Source organism: Anas acuta, chromosome 1 (genome assembly GCF_963932015.1).
Source record: "Anas acuta chromosome 1, bAnaAcu1.1, whole genome shotgun sequence".
NCBI classification, from domain to species: domain Eukaryota; kingdom Metazoa; phylum Chordata; class Aves; order Anseriformes; family Anatidae; genus Anas; species Anas acuta.
In genome coordinates this window covers 132,657,996-132,677,109 of record NC_088979.1, presented here as the reverse complement: position 1 = coordinate 132,677,109, position 19,114 = coordinate 132,657,996, and the positions used below count along the sequence as shown (strand labels likewise).

The window sequence follows — 19,114 nt, the reverse complement described above, 5'->3', positions numbered from 1 at the left end:
CAGGCATCAGGATTTCTGGTTAACATTGGTATCATATGTACCAATCTGCTGTAAAACCACTGACACATCTCTCATACCCTATTACTGCTAGCGACGAACAGTGGAAAGTGCTCAGGATTAGGAGAGCTGCAAGGCTCACAATCCCTGAGTATCAATACATAATTTACGGTATAGGCATTATGGTGTTCCTTTAAGAATATAAATATATAATGAGGATTTCCACTGAGAGGCCATATTTTTATTTATTTAGGAAACAATTAAGTTGAATTCTGCTGGAACCTCTCCATACAATGGATGCTCCATGAGTCAGTAGTACGCAGATTTCTTGAAAGTGCCATATTCAGAGCAAATTAACATGGTCTTAAAAACCAGTTTCATGACAACTCTCTTACAGACACAAGGCATTGGCTGTGAAACAGCATCAAGCATTGCATGACATCAGGTAGCGCATTTCTGTTTATTTGCCTTTCTTTGAGAACTCTAACTCACTGTTGGGCAAAGGAGTGCACACAAGATGTACAAGAAAAGGTTAAAAGAGACTTCTTTATCACCATATTCTGTGGCACGAAGGGCCACAGACTTTTTTTCTTTTTAAAAGGATATGGTTTTGTGCTCTGGCTGATGTCTTACAGTTCAGAGTACAACTTGCCCTTCTACAGGAATCTCTTGAGAAAATTAATAGTGAACACAGTAATTTACTAGGCTGTATTACTGAATAAACGCTGCCAGTTGCACTAACAGCATTTTAGCAGACACTTTTCAGTTTGTGAATCCCTAAATTTAGAAAGACAGTAAGAAATCAGACTGCAGTGGTGGGGACATGGAGAAGTGGTTGGGGTTTCTTCTCCCCTGCAACAGATTCCCGCTTGTAAACTGTTGTGTTTATATACTTCAATACAGCTGTGATAACCTACAACACAGGTTCTGCCCTAGACATATATAGTTTGTCCACAGTCTGGCTCAACGCGTTAGTAGTTTTCATATATAATATTAAAACCCAAGGTCTGTATCCCGATGTTCTTCACATGATGCTCTGTCTGTTCACGTCCACATTGTATGCTGATGAACTGGAACAGCCTCGGCCAAAATCAATAAAAATGCCTTCAGAATCAGAGTCAATTGACTCTAAAATTTGATCCACTATGTTCTCAGGGCTAGAAGAAGGAACTGGAATCAAGGATGGGTCCCTGTCCAACTCAAAAGACCTGTGTGGGTCATCCATTGAGTGGAAGAGTCCTTTCTGTTGCTCAGCTGTGCCAAGCTTGCCAGAGCATTCCACTGACCCAGCACTTGACCTTTCCTGATCTCCTGACAGCGAGTTTTTCATGGCTGTCATGGAGTTCTTGGAACCATTGTCCATTATGGTGGTGAGGTTGGAGTACCCCTGGAGCTCCAGGCAGGAGGTCATTTCTGAAACAGAGTGCCTTCGGATGCCTGTTCCATTGGCAGCCATGCCCTCAGTTTCATACTCAGCTACTGGTGTCAACAGTGGATTATTGTAACTTTTTGACCGCACCACGGGGTTCTTGGTGAGGATGTCACCCGACTTGGAGCGCCTGAAGAACCGCTTCTCTGTAAACAGAGAAAGATACAGAGTAATATCAATAAAGCCTCCTATGTATAATTACAAGCGTTCAAAAGAAAAGTCAAGGCCCAAATATTCATAAACTTTTATTCTATGAAAGGACATTTTTGAAAGAATACATTTTGATGGTGTTATAGATACATATGTTTCAGATTTCCTAGACTTCCTTATCATATTGAATACCCCAAAGCTACTAAAAAAAAAAAAAAGAACTGAAAATTCCCTTATATTCACAGAATCCCCTGCCAAAGCAGGTTCCCCAGAGCAGGTTGCCCAGGTGGACATCCAGACAGGTCTTGAATATCTCCAGAGAAGGAGACTCGACAACTTCCCTGGAAAATTCATACAATTTCAACTGCTGGAGTAAAAACAGTAAAAATCATAGAAGACTTGATGTACATTTACAAATGCTTTCTTAAAGCAATTACAGAAAGTCAAATTTTGTTCTGTCTATAAAGGTCATAACTAATTTCTAGTAGAAATCTGACTTTGGCCTTAGGATTGGTGGCACTGATTTTTATTTAACTTTACTTCCACTTGTGCTTTCAAAACCTAATTTCTTCACATGAAACCAAAAGTGCACTGCAGAGACAGTGCCATCAATCTGCCTAAGAAAGCAGAGAACCTGCCACCTACCCTGGGAAAATCAGGTCTCCAAATTTGGGGTGCACGTGTTACAACATACAGCTGTACTAAATCATTACAGAAAAATTTTGATTCAAAGCATTGTTCGGAGACCACGCAAGGAGAGAGCACCAAGAAAATTTGGAAAGGGTAACTGGAGGGCAGTGCCCAGAGCAACCTTGCTGGCAAACAAACCCGCACTCAGTCCAGCAGCAATTTTATTAATGCAGTTGTTAACCAAGTGGGTTCTTTCCGAAGAATGAGCAGTAGGTGGCAGCAAATCAGCACGGAGAACCTGCACCAGTGGTTTAGGTCTGGAGCGCTCTCCTGCAGCTAGATCAAAATGATCATCATGCAAATACTTTGCTGATTTCGTTACTCTGCCTCACTTATGCTAAAAATATCAGTGGTGTGACTATTGTATCTCATTTCTGAAACTCTCTCCCTTCCACTCTCACTTTCCCATCCCCATGCAAGGGACAGGGCCAAGAAAAGGAACTGAATTATAACCTGGCAGTCAACCATAGCCACTGCAAATAAAAAAAAACACAACTCTGAGTTAGGATGAAAGCCCACGTTTCCCTATAAACCATTTACAGATGCCTTTCTCTTCTCAAATTATTCTTAGTTGCTTATCTGGACACAAATTCTAATCACATGCTGTACTACTACTGCTACTAATAAAGAAAGTTTCTGTACTTAAGATTGCACTTTGCAGATGTTTTTGCCTCAGCAATAAAATCAACTGAACCAAGATCACTTCAGGACTTTTTCTATTAGGAACTGGACCTGGCAAATAGATGAGGGGCAGTCCTGCTACAGGAACTCTAGCTTTTTGGTCACACCAAGCTCTGGCTGAAGGGGAAGGCTGTGCAGGCCAGATGGGCAAGAAAAGGGATCAAGGGCCTCATCAGTCCCACAGAAAATATATCGGAACTTTAAATCATACTGTCAAAATAGCTGGACAGGATTAGACACATTAGTTCAAAAGCAACAGAGAGACCTCTTCTCTCAGCTCCCTTGGATCCAGGTTCACTGACTAGAGTAAGAACTATTCAGGGGTATTCCTACAGATCTACACCACAGCAAGGCAAAGTGCCCAGTCCAACTAAACCTTCCTATTTTCTGCACTCATAACATTTATTTTCTGATAATCCATTTCAATGAAGTTTTATTCTCCCTGAGTGCATTTTTTTCCATCCTGACATACAAGCTTTTATTCAGAGAACAATTTGGAGTTCCTCTTAAATGCTTGTGGCTTTTAATGGCAAGCACAGAATACAAAGTAGTTATCCTAAACCATTTTCCATAAATAACCGGCCTCTATTAATTCACATAAAACTGATTTGTTTCTTAAACACCTATTGCAATATAACCATTTTTTCTATTCAGCTTCAGGGGAAAATTAGCTACCTTATTGACCATTTCTGACAAACAAATAGATGAAATTGGCTGCATAGAAAACACACAAACTTATTTTCTCCTCTGTTTTCTCTATTCAAGCAGACCATCACAGTATTTACATTAAAATATCTGGGTACTACCATATTTGCTTGTTGACTTACAGTAGCATCCCCCTTGCATTTTCAACAGATTTAATTATTCAGGGGAATTTTTAAAAGACTTTCATCTTGGCCTGATCTTACCTTCACAGAAGTCACCAAATGCTTCTGAACACAAGGAATCCTAGACAATAATCTGGAAGGAACTTGAGAAAGTCATCCAATCAACCTCTGCCATCAGGTAGCACCATGTCTAGCCACCTTGGTCCTTATGGATGCTGTGTATGTGGCATGTAAATAGCACCTACCATAGTGAAGAATCAACAGTCTCCATAGGTGTTTATTCCAGCACCTAATCAATGCAACATTAGAGATTTTCCCTTCCAGGTAATCTAGATTTCCCTTGCTATGTGCATTCCACTCTTCTTATCTCCAGTGGAATGGAGAACAGCTTATTACCTTCCACTTTGCAGAGACATATTACATATTCAATGGCTTATCATTTAGTTTAGTCTTTTCTAAGACAAATTCCTACTCTTTCCTGCTTTAAACAAGCTAGTGATCTTTGAGCACTAATTAACAGACACTATTCAGCACTCTTAAAATGGCTTCTTAAAATGTCCATAAAGCATCCTGTGTTAAAACTCCCTCCTTAAAAGATAGAATGGAAAAGCTAAACCCACTCCAGATTCATAGATTTAAAGCAATTTAGTGCTGTTATGATGATCTGCTTTCAACTTCTGCCACTGGCAAGTCACTGTAACTTTGTAAATTGCATGAAAAGAGCACAGCCACACTGCGCTAGTACCAACAGTCTCCTCTCGTGTGGGCCCTGGCCCAGTGTGGACCAAGGTTTTAGTGATGCCCTCTGTGCTATATCAAATCAAGCCACTGTTATTCTTACCCAAAATACAGGAAGAGTGTGTGAAGGGTCCATCGCTGGAATACAGGCCATATGTGCCTAAATAAGGTGAAACCACTTTCTGGATCAGAGATTCCAGTTTCAAATAATCTTCAGTCACACCTTTTGACTCATGAACACCCTGAAATAGAAAAACAAAACAAAACACAAGATCAGTGCTGTCTCCTCCAACTGCAAGCTTTCCTTGCTCACAAGAGGAAGCAGGCAGGCAGCAAGCCATACATAGCAAAGGTACACTGAGATGTGATACTGGTTTGTTTCTACACCTGATTTGTCTTACTGTAAAGCCAAGAGATGTGAGTAGAACCAGAGACTCACCATACAGCACTACACAGATGCACGGAAGGAGCCAGTATCTATTTCCAGGAGTTTAAAATCCAGGCTTTCAGAAAGGTATAGAATCATAGAATATCCTGAGCTGGAAGGGACCCACAAGGATCATGGAGTCCAACGCCTGGCTCCACACAGGACCACACAAAACCCAGACCCTATGTCTGAGAGCATTATCCAAATGTTTCTTGAACTCTGTCAGGCTCAGTGCTGTGACCACTGCTCTGGGGAGCCTATTCCACTGCCCAACCATGTTCTGGGTGCAGAACCCTTTCCTAACACTCAGCCTGACACCTCCCTGTCTCATCTCCAGGCTGTTCCTTCCTGGTATAACCTGCTTAGTGCAAAGGCACTCGAGGAGAACAAAGGATGAGGTTTGCAAAGATCAATTAAAACCATCCCTCGACTTTTTGTTATTTGCAATTCTGCACTGGCTTCCTGAACAGAAGATGAGCAGCTTCCGCCAAGTACTGCACCAGTGGCTGGTACCACACGGTGTCACTGCCATCTAAGCTATAAAACAAGATTAAGTAAAAGGTGAAACTGACTCAGAATTATTTCTTCCAGGATATTTTAAACAAAAAAAAATTAGAGCAAAGAGGTTTTCATCTCTCTCCTTGCCCCAGCGCAAGGGAGGTAAAAATCAAAAAATCCAGGCAAAAGTCACATTAAAACTAAGAATGGTAAGATCTACCCAAAGGCAAAAACCTTTTGCCCTTAGCTCTTAACTCTGCACTTCCACCCACAAATGGATTTGTATGGCTGTGGAGGTGACAGACAAACCCTGCAGAGCTGTAGGCTCCTTTCCACTTACAACTGCAGCATATATGCTCCTGTGCTGTCTGAGCAGAGCCCTATATACTCATAACCTTTTGCTACCTGAAGTGTATTCACATATGATGTAGGTTTGGCATATCTTGTTGCAAAATTAAAATCCTAAATACTCAGTGGGAATTTTGCTTGAATTTAGTTGAATTCCAGGTTTTGTAATATAGCCCTGAAACACTATAAAACTCCAAGAAAAAACATTTTGGGATGAAAGCCTCTAGAGAGCAACACAAAGATCAAATGAGTAAAATTGCAACACTTCAGTAAATGAAAAGATCCTGATATTCTGGATGCATTTGCTGCTCAGTGTGATTCACCAAACAGTGTCTACAATGAGAATCGGCCTGCAGTGTGCTTGTGAAAGGCTTGCTTCACCCCTTGGCTGCTGTGCTGCCTGAATCCCAGCTGGCATTCCCTAACAGAAGTTTATGAATAGAAAATAAATCCAACAGAAAACATATAGAATCTAAATTCTGATTCAGCAGGCTTTAAATAATGAGTAACAATTTTTGGAGACATGCTATGTCCTGTAAGACTTTTGGAGATTCACAAATACAAATATGAATACAAGGGCAAATGCAGTGAATCTGAAAGCTTGCAAACACCGAAATATCAGCAGAATGAACCAACAACTATCCTGACAACTAAAACTAGATAAAAATAACACAGGAATAATTAAAAAGGCTTCGTGAAGGTGCACATATTATTTCAAAGTTACTGAGGCCTCCATCAGAGAAAGGGTTTCAAAAAACAGGAGGAAGGCTACTTTTCTTGTACTGAGATTTGCACCAGGATTCCCCCTCCCATCTTGCTGGTATTTAGCCAAGATCCTTCCAGACCTTAGAAGAGCAACATCCCTACTGCCCTGCTGCATATTCATCACCCCATCAAGTTCATAACCCACTGACAAAGATTAGGACATGAGGCCACCCACTCCAGATGGCCACTCCAATTACCACAGGAGCCAGTTTCTCAAATGTGAAATATAATACTGGTGGCAAAGACAAGTGATGTTTAGCATTGCTCATACCATGATTTTGTGGTAAGGCTTTCTTTACTTTTCTGCCACTTAAGTAGTTTCGGTACTTGTGAAAGAGGGTAGCTAAACACCAACTGTGGAGAATGAAACCCAGTAGTCCTCTCATACCACGCTGCCCATGAAATAACCCTGACCGCTTGAAGAACTGTGATACAAGTGATAAAACTTTCCTTGCTCAGTGGCATCTTAACAGTCTGATTTCCTATCTATCTCACATTGCCTGAGAAGGTTTTTTTGTTGTTGTTTCCCCCCCTCCTTGCTCCCTGGCACAGGAAATGCCCCCTTCTCTTAAAATCCCACCTCCCTAACCACTCACAGCAGCTTCTTCAGTCCTGCACTCAACTCCACTCCGTATCTTTATGAGCAGTGCATGTCTCCAGCCCCTTTTTCACTTCATCTTCTTTTAGTTACCACCTGCCGAGTAAAGAGGCCACAAAATATCACTTTTACAATGTAAAATCACCCACTATCAACACAGCCAGGCATTAGTCTTATTCCTCCATTTTGCCATCATCCACAGGATGCTTTCTAAGGCATACTGATAAGTCATAAAACATCTGGTGTCCACTGGAGCTGCAATGACTTCCCTTCAGCTCTGCATCTTGGCACAACCATGCTATATCCACTTGTAACATCCTTCCTGTGTCAGCTATTGTTACTGGCCTTCCTGAAGGCGCTAGACAGGGCAGTTCCCTTAATCCATTTTTTCTAATGGTTTAGATGCAGTACTGTGGCTGCAGCCCCTGTTTAGAGCAGGAGAGTAACAGGCTGCACACCACATACTGATCATGTAAAAACGGCATTTCTCCTCCATTTCTTTCTGCCGTGTTATTCAATGACAAACTTATTCTGCCAGCCTCTGTTTAACCAAATACAAGTACAAATGCATATTGATTCAGCAAGGACTTTCAAACCCAGCCTCTCCACATGACCCGAATGAAAGCATCACTTATTTACAAGAGTGGCCCAGAGGAGCACCTGTAGGCTCAGAGCAAGCTGGAGTCACCTCCACCTGTCCACAGCCTCTGCTCAGGGACAGGGTGGCAAATGGTGACTTGGTTGGTCACCAGCCTGCCCTTCAGCCAGTTGGTCCCTGCTGTACCATGGATGAGGAGCTTCTCAGGGAAGGGGTGGACACCTCCTCATGCAGATCTGTTTTAGTACATCAGAGGAAGCTTCTGTTTTGCTTTAGCTGCCAGCCCCAAGAGTTCATTTAAATTCTTCTCCCCACCAGAGTGAGAGAATGAACCCAAGAATTCATTCAAACTCTTATCTTCAGCATCCACTGTGCCACATGTGAAATCACTCATTTGCGTCACACCCTCTCATTCAGTGAAAGGAACTTTTGGTGGAAGTTTTAGCATGGAGCAAATGACTACAATTGCTTCATATAAATATATGTCAATATACCTATACGGGTATACATATAGATGTATAGATACCTATACTATAAATACCTCTACATATTTCTACATAGATATCTATATATACATGAAGATTTGTGAATTCTTTTATAGGCCTTTTACCAAATAAGTATGTGATTGTGCTTATATAGGTAAAATTAGCTTTAAATTAAAGCCAACTTGGGATTGTTACCCAAATCACTATAGTTTCTGAGAAATGGATGTCATGGCTTACAAGTCACCAATTAAAAAAAAAAGTGTTTTCCTGTTATTTTGGCAACTCATGATTCTTATACTTACTGTATGGTATGTCACTAAGTAGCAATAAAGCAAAAGTGAGATCTAGCAGGCTGGCTGCTTAGCTTGCAGGTAACTATATTGTAATTTGGAAGGAAAAAAAAATAGAACATTATCAGTAGAACAGAGGTTCTACTCTTATCTTTAATACAATATTCACTTTGCTGACATGCAAAAACTTATTTTAAAAGATAAGTCTGCCCTTTCATGAGCTCAATTTCATTTTAGCAGGAGAGTTTCACACTTCTCTAAAAATGTTAGATGTATCTATTAAACTTGTTTCAAGGCCTTGCCTGACCTATTTATTTCTCAACTGAAAAATAAAAAAAGGGCCAAAATAGCTCAATATCAAACAGCTGCAGATACCTTAGTACTTATGGAAGAGTGTAGCTGCTGGTTACACTGATCTTGGTTACACTGTTTTGAAATGCAAGAGACATCTCATTATCTTTGGAAGGATTATAGTGCACTGTTATGACAAGAGTCTGCCCTACTCTAAAGGCATGGATAATGGGAATGTGAGTCCTGAATATGTGAATATCATTGCAAACGGAAAAGGTTTGTACTCAGCATCAAGACAATAGACATGAATTTCTGCATGTAACACAGTATCCAAATCCCTGACTTCATTAACTTGTAATTAAATCACTTGGTAACAGAGAATGGTATATTGAAGTTTGAAAGCATTAAAGGGACCCTATGCACTACTGCTTTTGATACATAGATCTGTAAGCTCTCCCAGAAGGGTCATATACATGGAAGAACACAGGTTATTAATGCAGCTCTTTTACAAATTTTCTGCCCTCTCATCTGGAACTTGTCCCCTGTCTGCCAGACCAGTCATCCCTTGTGTTTGGGAATAAACTCCACGAGTCAAAAACAGTAATTCCAGCAAGGATGGAGGCACTGAACTACTCAGGTTTCCATCCCTATTAATGCAGTAAGCTAGCCACAAACTCCTATTGACTTTTTAAGGGACACAAGGGCTTCATTTGATAGCACAGGGGAAAGAGTAGGTGATTAATTCATCTTTTGGTACGGCTAATAAATAGATACAGTCAGAAGAATAGTGGGGGCTTTAATAAGCCCACATAAAGCCACAACCTTCTTTTTAAATGCACAGAGCTTCTCTAAGCCTCAAGGTCAAGCTGAAGTGGACTTCAGTCCAGACAGGCATTTAAGAACTTGAGAATCCTCCTCGAATGCAACCTTAAAACTTGCCTGAGGTTAAAATTTTTTGATTTAACCTTTTGCACATGTATTAACAACAATATTATTAAGCCTATTATTAAGCCATTACAAACATTTTATCTAAGTGTAGACTATACAACTTGAAAACCTGCCAGAAATATAATCTCTGTTTCAGTAACATTTGCCACTACTTTTCTCACAAAAAAAAAAAAAAAAGTATCAAATGTCTTCACTTTTTTTACCGTGGCAATGAAACAACCATAATCACAATCAGAATAGAATTCATTATTTCTGTATCCTATGATACGTATTTTTAATGTCTTGCTCTTTTCTTCATAGGCAGCCAAGATTGACACTGGCACAAAGGCTGGTAGATCAGCCCTCCACCTAAGTCACCACGAGTAAGATGCAAGTGTGCCTGCAGCCTCTGCCCCCATGCACTGAGGCAGTCATTACCGCATACTCCCTCAGACTCCATCTCTGTCTTTTCGTTCATCACAATAACTGAAATTCTTTTAGTTTCAGTAACAAGGACACTTAAAATATAACCTGATAGCACCAGCACTTCCAAATTTCTTTGGCGAAACATGTAGGGAGGTGACACAGTGATTCTAGCCACGTTATTAGTTCAACAACCACGTGCCCTGTTGCACCATGCTCGACCATTTGGGGAGGCATTCACGCTGTGAGTCACAAAGGATCCCAGAAATTAATCACTTCTCACCTTGTGTTGGCTACTGGGCTTCCTCAGGCTTTTCTAAAGAACCCAGATGTGAAACAATCTGCAAAGAGTCGCAGCCATGATAAACTGCAGATTGCTGATAGTCTGGTACATCTTGTTGGGCAGCCTGGATAAACTTGGACAGAGTTTTAGGCTTCCCATATTCCTGTAAGCAGATGCAGAACATCCTGTGGAGAAAACTTGGTTTGTGAAACCCTCATGTGCATCCAAAAGGGAGTTGGTTTTGTGTATTGCCTGCTGCTTATACCTCTCATTTCTCAGCCCAAAAACTGGATGCAAAGCTACGCAACTCCTTTCCACCTGCATTTATGGGCAAAGAGGTAGCAAAACGTTACTGTTTGGTGGCAGAAAATGGTAGCAAGCACTTACTGTTGATAACCTGCCTAGGGAGACTAAAAAAACAGCTCTATGTGCAGAGACTACTCCTGGGCCATGGAGCAGGCGGCATGAGTTTCTCCACTGTTGATGCATGAATTGCAGCCTGCTCACACACGCTTGTTAGCACAGCACTACGTGGAACAAAGACAAAAATCTTCCTCTCAAGTACTTCTGATAGGCAGAGCAACCACAAGCAAAAAAATGTTTTTTTTCATCACATCATCCAACTGTCTTGAAATCTTGGGGATTGCTGGGTTACACTGGCTGAAAAATGGCTTACCCTAAAAATCCTGCAGTGCCTCACCGTCTTGATGACACTGAGCACATAAGCACAGTGTTTTGGCTGGATTTCCACATGGCCAGCAGTTTCTCGTACCTGACTCCTCTTGTTTCAACCCTTCACTTCATCCCCTTGCACTTGCTCTGTCCTAATACCCCACATCCATCCTTAGCTCTGCACAAGCTCCCTGTCATCTGCTGGGCTCCTGCACTAAGCCCCCTGCATGCACCTGTACCGCATGCTTCTGAGTTCTGGTCAACTGTAACTTGCCCCATGTGCTCCTCACTCCTCTGTGCGTGAACATAATCATAAACAACTATTAAATGCCAAACTGCTTCTACATGGCCAACAGTAACAGAGTTTTGCTCAGTATTTATGAAAGGTCCTTCAGTTTCCACTTCTAATAGCTTCCCCCACTAGTAACAGCCAGAAATGGTAGTCTCAGTCAGTTGCTTTTCATTTCCCTCTTTAGCAATAGAGTATTATAGGACCATTTACCTAATAAATCACACATGAAAAGATATTTCCAGCATTAAGTGCACCCCAACAACCAGGCGTAATGGTGACATAATGGGCTGATTACTACAGCCCAGCCTGTGAGTGCAGACATGCTCAAGTATATGCTAGTCATTGATTAAATGACTGCAGCACCCAGCTTCAGCTTTCATGTTTCAACTGATCATCATGTTTACATGAGTAAGTATTGGTATACAAGGCTACAACCTGCTTCAGCTGTGACAAACTGCTGGGCAGCCTTTAAATTAAAATATATATATATATATATATGTATCTGTCTTCCCCTGGGTCAGATCAGGCAGAGCAAAGCAATGAGGCCTCCTGAAGCCCAGCCAGGTGCCCTGCTGGGACAGCAGTGACACAGCACATGAGGGTGGCACAACAGTGTCCATGGTTGATGTGGGTGCAGTTCTACCACAGGGGATGCCAAGCAGGAATGGCCAACAGCCAGATCCTGATTTACCAGCTTCTTGACTCTGAAAATAAAGGAATAGAAGCCAGACCTGGATTAAGGCATGGCAATCAGTACTCTTGGTGATTTGATGGCCCAGAAGAATGAAGTTCTCTGCCCATGCAGGATGCAGCTGTACATAGCTCAGCTCAAGGCCAGAAGCACGCCCTGGGTGTTAGGCTGCTGAGGCATCCTCAGCCTGGGCCTGCTGGGGCACCCTTAACCATTGGCCTCTGCCCTGGCCTACCAACAAAAAGCAGTCCTGATCTAGTGCTATGTGAAAGGAAACATGCTGCAGGAAGCATTCACAGGGTCAAGTCCAAATACAAAATGAGGTCCTGGCCTCAAAAACTGCCCTGGCTTAATCACACAGGAAAACAGCTAAGAAATGTAGCTATTCTCTGCCTAAAAGCAGCAGATTCCTTGGAAGAAAGAAAAATACATTGAGAAATGCATTTTTCTCTTTAACTGGCAATGGACTAAATCAGTATGACTGACACACATGCAGTGGCAATAATCTGACAAATACCGGATAATAACAGTTGCCTAACTACACACAGAGAAAAATGAAATTAAAAGTCACAAGACATACCACAAGGCAGACAGAACAGTATTTATAGCAAAAATACACATTACTCAGCCAGCCCTGCTGGTGGAGAACTGATAAAGGTGTACAGACTGCAGCACACACCCTGGTGACCAGGGCAGCAAGATCTGCTTGTTATGTTAGTCAGAGAGATAGCAGCAGCCTTGCTTGCAAGTGGTGAGGAACACTGCCCTCACAAGCCATGACTGCCTCTTAACCCACTTTGGGGTTTGTAATGCTCTTCATGGCTTCATATCTAGCCTTTCCAAATTTGAGCAATGTAGCAGCAACCTCAGCTCAGGGCAGGCATGAAATCACTGCAGGAGGACATGGTGACTGGTGGGCCACCAGTCCTGGCCACATGCACCACCAGCAGTGTAGCACTGTGCTCCCAGTTACATTATGGGTCACACTCTAGGTTTGAGGTCTGCATCCTTCCATCCTCCTTTGGATAGACACACACACGTAATTAAAACTGTTCCTTTTTTACCTCAGATGTTTTACAGCATCATCTAATTTTTACTGATCTTGCAGTGATCACAGTCAAACCATTGGCAGTGAAGTTACGCTAAGGTTTACTTGTTTAAAAACAGGCTTCAGGAGTGGTCCCTGTCTGTACAGTTCTTCTGTCTCTAAAACACTGTAGGATTTTCATTGACCAAGCCCACCCAGTCTCATGCTTTGGAGGATATCACAGTGGCTTCAGGAGCATTGGCTGTTGTCCAAAGAGCAAAGGCTGTCCTCCTGTGCACAGTCTGCAAGAACTGCTGCTCTTACTGCACTACTCAGCACCACCGTGTTTGACTCTCCTCCTCACATCTTCTCCATCTTCAGCTGACTTGCACAACACTCTGCTGAAAAAGTCACAGATCTTGTTCTCATATCCCCTGCAGCAACTGTCTGGGCTCCATAATCAGAATGAGGATGCCCTAAGCATGTGGATACATCGTGACCCTCCCAATCTTGACACCAAGGGCAACACAGTGCATTGAATCAGCCACTCAGCATTAGACCAAAAGATCACAAAATTCAACATTTTGTTGCTAACAATGAGAACAGGCAAAGTGTGTGGAAGAACAAAAAAGGATACAGGGTATGCACAATATGGGCTTTCTCATAGAAAATGTTGGCATTTCTGGCAAGTGGTGACATAAAAACCTACCACACGGGAATTTGCAGTAGCCCTTAAGTGTAAAGAATCTGTGCTAGAAAATATTTAACCACTGAGATGAAGATGGTGAATAACTGATAGTATTACTAGTTCCCAGAAATAAAGAACTAGCTAATCTAATGAATCCTCTGAACAAGGGTGAGAGTATGAAATGGAAAGAGTGATAACTTTTTCCATTTATGTTGATGAAATCCTGATGTTCTTCCACCAGCTTAAATGAGGTTCAGCATTTCTGGAAGACTTCCCATTTGAGAGCTTCAAGTCCCATACAGACATTGAGTTCAACTCTGAAGTTCATTTAGAGACTATGTGATCAATAGCTGTCTTTTGAAAAGACATCTGGGTAAAAAGAAACACCCTGGTTGAGGACTGGGAGTTTAAACTGCTGGGTCCTACTTGCAGCCCACTCATCCGTGCTGCCACCCTGAACAGAAAATTTCAGTTATTTCCTCCTGGTTTTCCCCAGTGATTCATGCTACTTTCATCCCAGTCAGCCAACTCAGACATTTAAGCCCTTAGGAAGCAGACTCAAAACAGAATGAAAATTGCTTCAAGCATGGACTACGTTTTGATTTGCGCAAGTCTGTTTTGATGAAGCTGAACCTGATCCACTTGAACTATGCCCTTTACCCATGGGGGTTTCTCTGTAGCAGCCAAGAGACAGAGTGAGAAAACACACCTAGGCTGAGGAAAGTGGAGGGCCCACCTTTGCAGACCAGGACAAGCTGAAAGAAAACTGCTTCCCCTATCTGAGAAAGCCCTCAGCCCTTGTGAGGGGGCCAATAGTTCACGATGGGCCCACTTTCGGTGAAACCCTAAAACTATGCTAGCATGTGTTCGCAACTAGGTATATTTACTGGTGGAAACATGAAAAGCAGGACTTAGGCATCAAATACTCAGTTTCTTTAAATCAGAATAACCTCAATTATGTTAATGATTTAATACTGTTATAAACACTAAAGGTCATGGCCTATGCATTACTAGTCCAATTCTAGAAACAAGTAGCAAAATTGCACATGTTGGAGAGATGCATCCACACAAGTCAAAGTTGTTTTGTTATGAGCCCCTAGCAGCATTGCCTCACATCATTTTTTCCTCATTTTGTTTTATCCAATACCACTGGCACACTGGTAAAGTCTTAAATATTTGAAGGGTTAAACCATGTCTAGTCTCATTTCTCCCTCTAGCTTTTCTCATAACAACAGTGCTCATGGGAGGGAGAGGCAGAGAAGTTTGCCAATGCAGTATTGACAGAAGTCAGCACTTCAGATCCCTGTGACTGCCTCAGAAATAAAAACCTTGTCATATTCACTTTTATCTCCAGCAAGTGCCAAGTTCTGTCAATGTCAGCGTGAGAAGCAGTGCTGTCTCTTTCTTTCATTGGTGGCACCGAGACACAGTCAAAAGATAAGGTAGACAAAACAGCCCAACATGGTTTGTGTTAGGCTGGTGAGTTTTTGAAATGGCTCGGCTGCACAGATAGCAACAGGATTCTTCTTACCAGGAAGGATCAAGCACAAAGAAGAAGTTACACTTCCTCTGACCCACAGAAGTCCAATGTATTATTTTTCCTGAAACTGCTATTAAACACTTTATATGAGGTTGCAAAAGGCAAAGCAGAAGATGAAGAATGAAGATAAGTAAATGATACAAAATGACTAGAAGTAAGGAGGTTACTTTGAGACTTTAAATACAGTAGTTAGGATCTTGCACTAGCTGAGCAGCCAGTTTGCTAACAAAGACCCACCGCCAATAATGGTATGTATTTTTACTTTCACAGTTTTAGCGCCCGAGGTTGTCTGATTCGCAGCTAAGAGACTCCCCTGGGCACAGATGAGAACTGCAATCACTCCAGTCAAATAAGCTAATGTGACTTTGAAAAACCCACCAAATGAATCTATGCATAGCTGAGTGCTCTGAATAGCTGTTTAAGGAATAAACTTGAGCTGGAGTTAGTTTGTCTGCATTTCCAGATGCTGTGGTGCTGCCACATTACACTCACAGGCAAACACGTGTGCACAGAAAAGCGAGTGCAACCGCTTGCAGAGATTACCCTGTCAGTTACGGAATATTTAGATGTGATGTTTAATGTCTAAGGACGTAAAGCCTCTCATTTCTTTCAGGCTCCCTTCTGAAATTCTGGCTGATGTGTACACATTAAGCTTATCTAACCTTGCTGAGGAAATTATGACTTTTAACTCTGAGCATTTAAGTCTTTTCTGTAGTCTTGGCTCTGAGTTTTTTCTCATTTAACATTTATTTAAAAAAAAAAAAAAAAAAAAACATTGCACATTTATTTTCAGGTGAGGACTCGAAACAGAAAAAAGGATGGCAGAGCCCTCCCTCAGTGCATCTAGGCTTTTTTGAAGAGACATCCAAGAAATGCTTTGAAGATCTGCAAACATTAACTTGACTGCTGTTAGCTACTTGTGAGGGTTTCTAATACTTCCTTTCATGGCCACACACCCCTTTTAAATCATTAATGAACATTCGCATCCTCCTTGTTGCTTTGACTTTTTTATTCTTTTCTGAAGCACTTGAATAGACTGAGCAGACACAGCTATGTGTTCTGGATTTTTTATTTTTTATTTTTAACAATTTCACTGACACAATTTCCATCCCCAACAACTCATCCATGTGAGCCGGGAAGAAGTATCTTCCAGATCACCTACCAGTCCCGGCTGAAGAAGTTTTCTGCCAGTGCAAAATACCTGGAAAGTCACTGCCTGGATCTAGGGCATGCACCCTCTCTCAGCAATACAGCATGTGGAGGCTAAAAAGGAAACACAGAAACACAAGCACACAACACCTAAATTTAGAGCCAGAGCACTGAGCTGTGTACTCCTTGAACACAAACAGTACAAGGGTTAAGGATGTCACCACCAGAAGTGGTTCTAAAAGGATAGCCATCCCTTCTTCACCTAGGTCACCTGTCACAATGACAACTCCACACTGCAGCAAGAGCCAGCCACGCAGCAGCTCTTGCAAGAGCTGTGGTAGATCAGTGTGGAGTACAAAACCGCACAGCTGAAATCAACAGATGCTCTCACGTACAACTTGAAGATACGACCCTACTACTGAAATGAAAGTTACTTGTTTTCAAAGCTCACTGATGCTTTTTGTTAATTTGCTTAACACCACACAGCTACCTCCTGAAGGAAAAATTCTACTTGCTTTGCTTTTAAATGTTAAAACCACTGCAAAATACATAACCTTATTCTGTAACTTTTCAGACCAAACTACTGCCCAGTCCCTCCCCTGATACACAGGGGTTTTAGTGGAGCTGCACTAGCATCACACTGCGTAAACACCTGTCTTCAGATGATTCAGACTTTTTGAGAAACAGTGGAAATACCCCACTGCCTCTTCAAAGGTTTTGTACTCTTCAGCTAAACAATAAAACCACAAGAAAGGCTCATGAGTGATACAGGAGGAATGAGGGATTTATTTTTTTTATTATCTTTCTATTATTTGTCATAAAATTAGTTATAGTATGTTTATTTTATTGTTTCCTCGTGTTGCCCATTTGCCCATCCATTTATATTTACTGTCTCTTATCAGGCACAATCTGCCATAGCAGAGACCACATTTTGATTGTGTTTACACAGTGCCCAGCACAAGAAGGCTCTTATCTATCTGTGCTGGCAAGAAGGGAGGCTTGGAGATACACAGAGGCCAGTAGCAGAAGCAGCTGACAACTCTGAACTGCTCAAATAGAAATGATAGTTGCTTTATGTGAGAGCCACTCCGAGTGCAACAGCTGTACTTTGCAAAATACCTTTCTGACAGATCTTACCCATGGTAAGCTACGGCTCTCCTCTTGCCAGCGTCTGTGTAATTGCAGTATACTTGCTTTTTCCAAAACTGCGTTTGGACTAAAGAGCACTAAAGAGCAAACCTTTGCTTAATAACTTCAAAACAGATGATGCATTTTTAAGAGCACCAGATCCAGGCACCTTGGGCTCTGGCAGCACACACACAGCAGTGCTGGAAGGAGAGGCAGGCAAGGCAGCATCCCCTCCCCACCACTCCCATCCTATTTCTGATCAACAGTCAGTTCTCAGCAAAACCACACCATGCTGGCCAGCCAGTTCGCTCATAGCATGGCTGTCGGGTACAGGGGATGCTCTGCAATGCCTGGGGGCCTGCTCCCAGGCAGGACAGGACAATCCCACGGGTGCCTCCTTACACCACAGGGTTTGCTGCAAGGAGCTGGTAACTTACTGGAAACAACAGCAGGCTGCTAAGAGATAATTATTTTAATCAAAGAACATAATCTGAAGCCTGCACAGTCACCTGATTAACTGTTTATCTTTTAATTGTCTGTAATTACTGGGTAGTGGCAAGTTAATGAATTTCACAGTATGCACATCACTGTGCCATACAGCTGTTATTTCCACAGCCACAACAGAGCTAAGGGTAAGGCTGTGAAATTACTGAGAGAAGACATTTCACCCTCTCTGCTCACCACAGGAGAAGGGATGACTCCAAGAACCTCACTGAACCACTCCCCTGTTTTCTGCAGATTGCAAGCACAGCCTTTTATTTTAGAAGAAATGCACCACAAAGCAGTTAGTCTCCACACAAGCCTTCCACTCTAGCAGCCACAGAAAGGGCTAGGAAAGGCTTGGGGACAGAGCTTGGGTGACATTTCATATCTTCCATATCTTTCACAACTCTTTGCCTTCCCAATGCACCTTCTAAGGAGATGTCAAAGGCTAGGAAATTCTATGCAATTTTATTTAATCACCCTGGTGGCTTAAATAGAAACACAGCTTCCCATAATAATAAAATTCTATAGCACACTTTGAGAAACGGACAAACAACAAAACCCCAGGAGAAACCACTCCTGAAGGAAAGCAAACAGCTATTGGAGTTGTTTCCAAACAATTAATGCAGGAAACAATTTGTTTTGCTCCTCTGTAACTATATGGGACTTCTCTACAACGCTGCCAATCACATCAGTGTGGGCAAACTGCTCCCAGCAGTGCAGCGTTGGCCACTCCTGCCTGTCCCCACACCATTTGACTGCCTGCTTCACAGTGCAGGCACTTCCCACTGGCTGCAGCCTCACTCCGTGTGATTTATCCAGTCTCTGCAGCCTCCAGGAGGACCCAGTGGTCCGGACATCACCAAGAGATGCTCATCCACTGTGACTGCCTAATGGGCCCTGCAGTGTGTCCTGCCACGCTGCAACAAGCTGCTGGGGCTGTGATTCCCAGGTGGTTTTGCCTACCTGGGGATGCTCAGGAGGATGAAATAATATCCA

The 19,114-nt window shown here is 42.2% G+C and overlaps 1 protein-coding gene across 9 annotated transcripts in view; it reads right to left on the bottom strand.

The window, feature by feature from the left end:
- Positions 1 to 223: 223 nt before the first annotated feature.
- PRR5 (proline rich 5) overlaps positions 224 to 19,114 on the bottom strand; it is a 93,368-nt gene continuing 74,477 nt past the window's right edge. For all 9 annotated transcript variants that reach the window (XM_068657433.1, XM_068657461.1, XM_068657406.1 and 6 more), the window contains 2 exons: positions 4,616 to 4,754; positions 224 to 1,572 (listed from right to left, as the gene is read on the bottom strand). In XM_068657433.1, the coding sequence (XP_068513534.1) occupies positions 1,022 to 1,572; positions 4,616 to 4,754 (690 nt within the window). In that variant the 3' untranslated portion in view covers positions 224 to 1,021. The remainder of the gene's footprint in view (positions 1,573 to 4,615; positions 4,755 to 19,114) is intronic.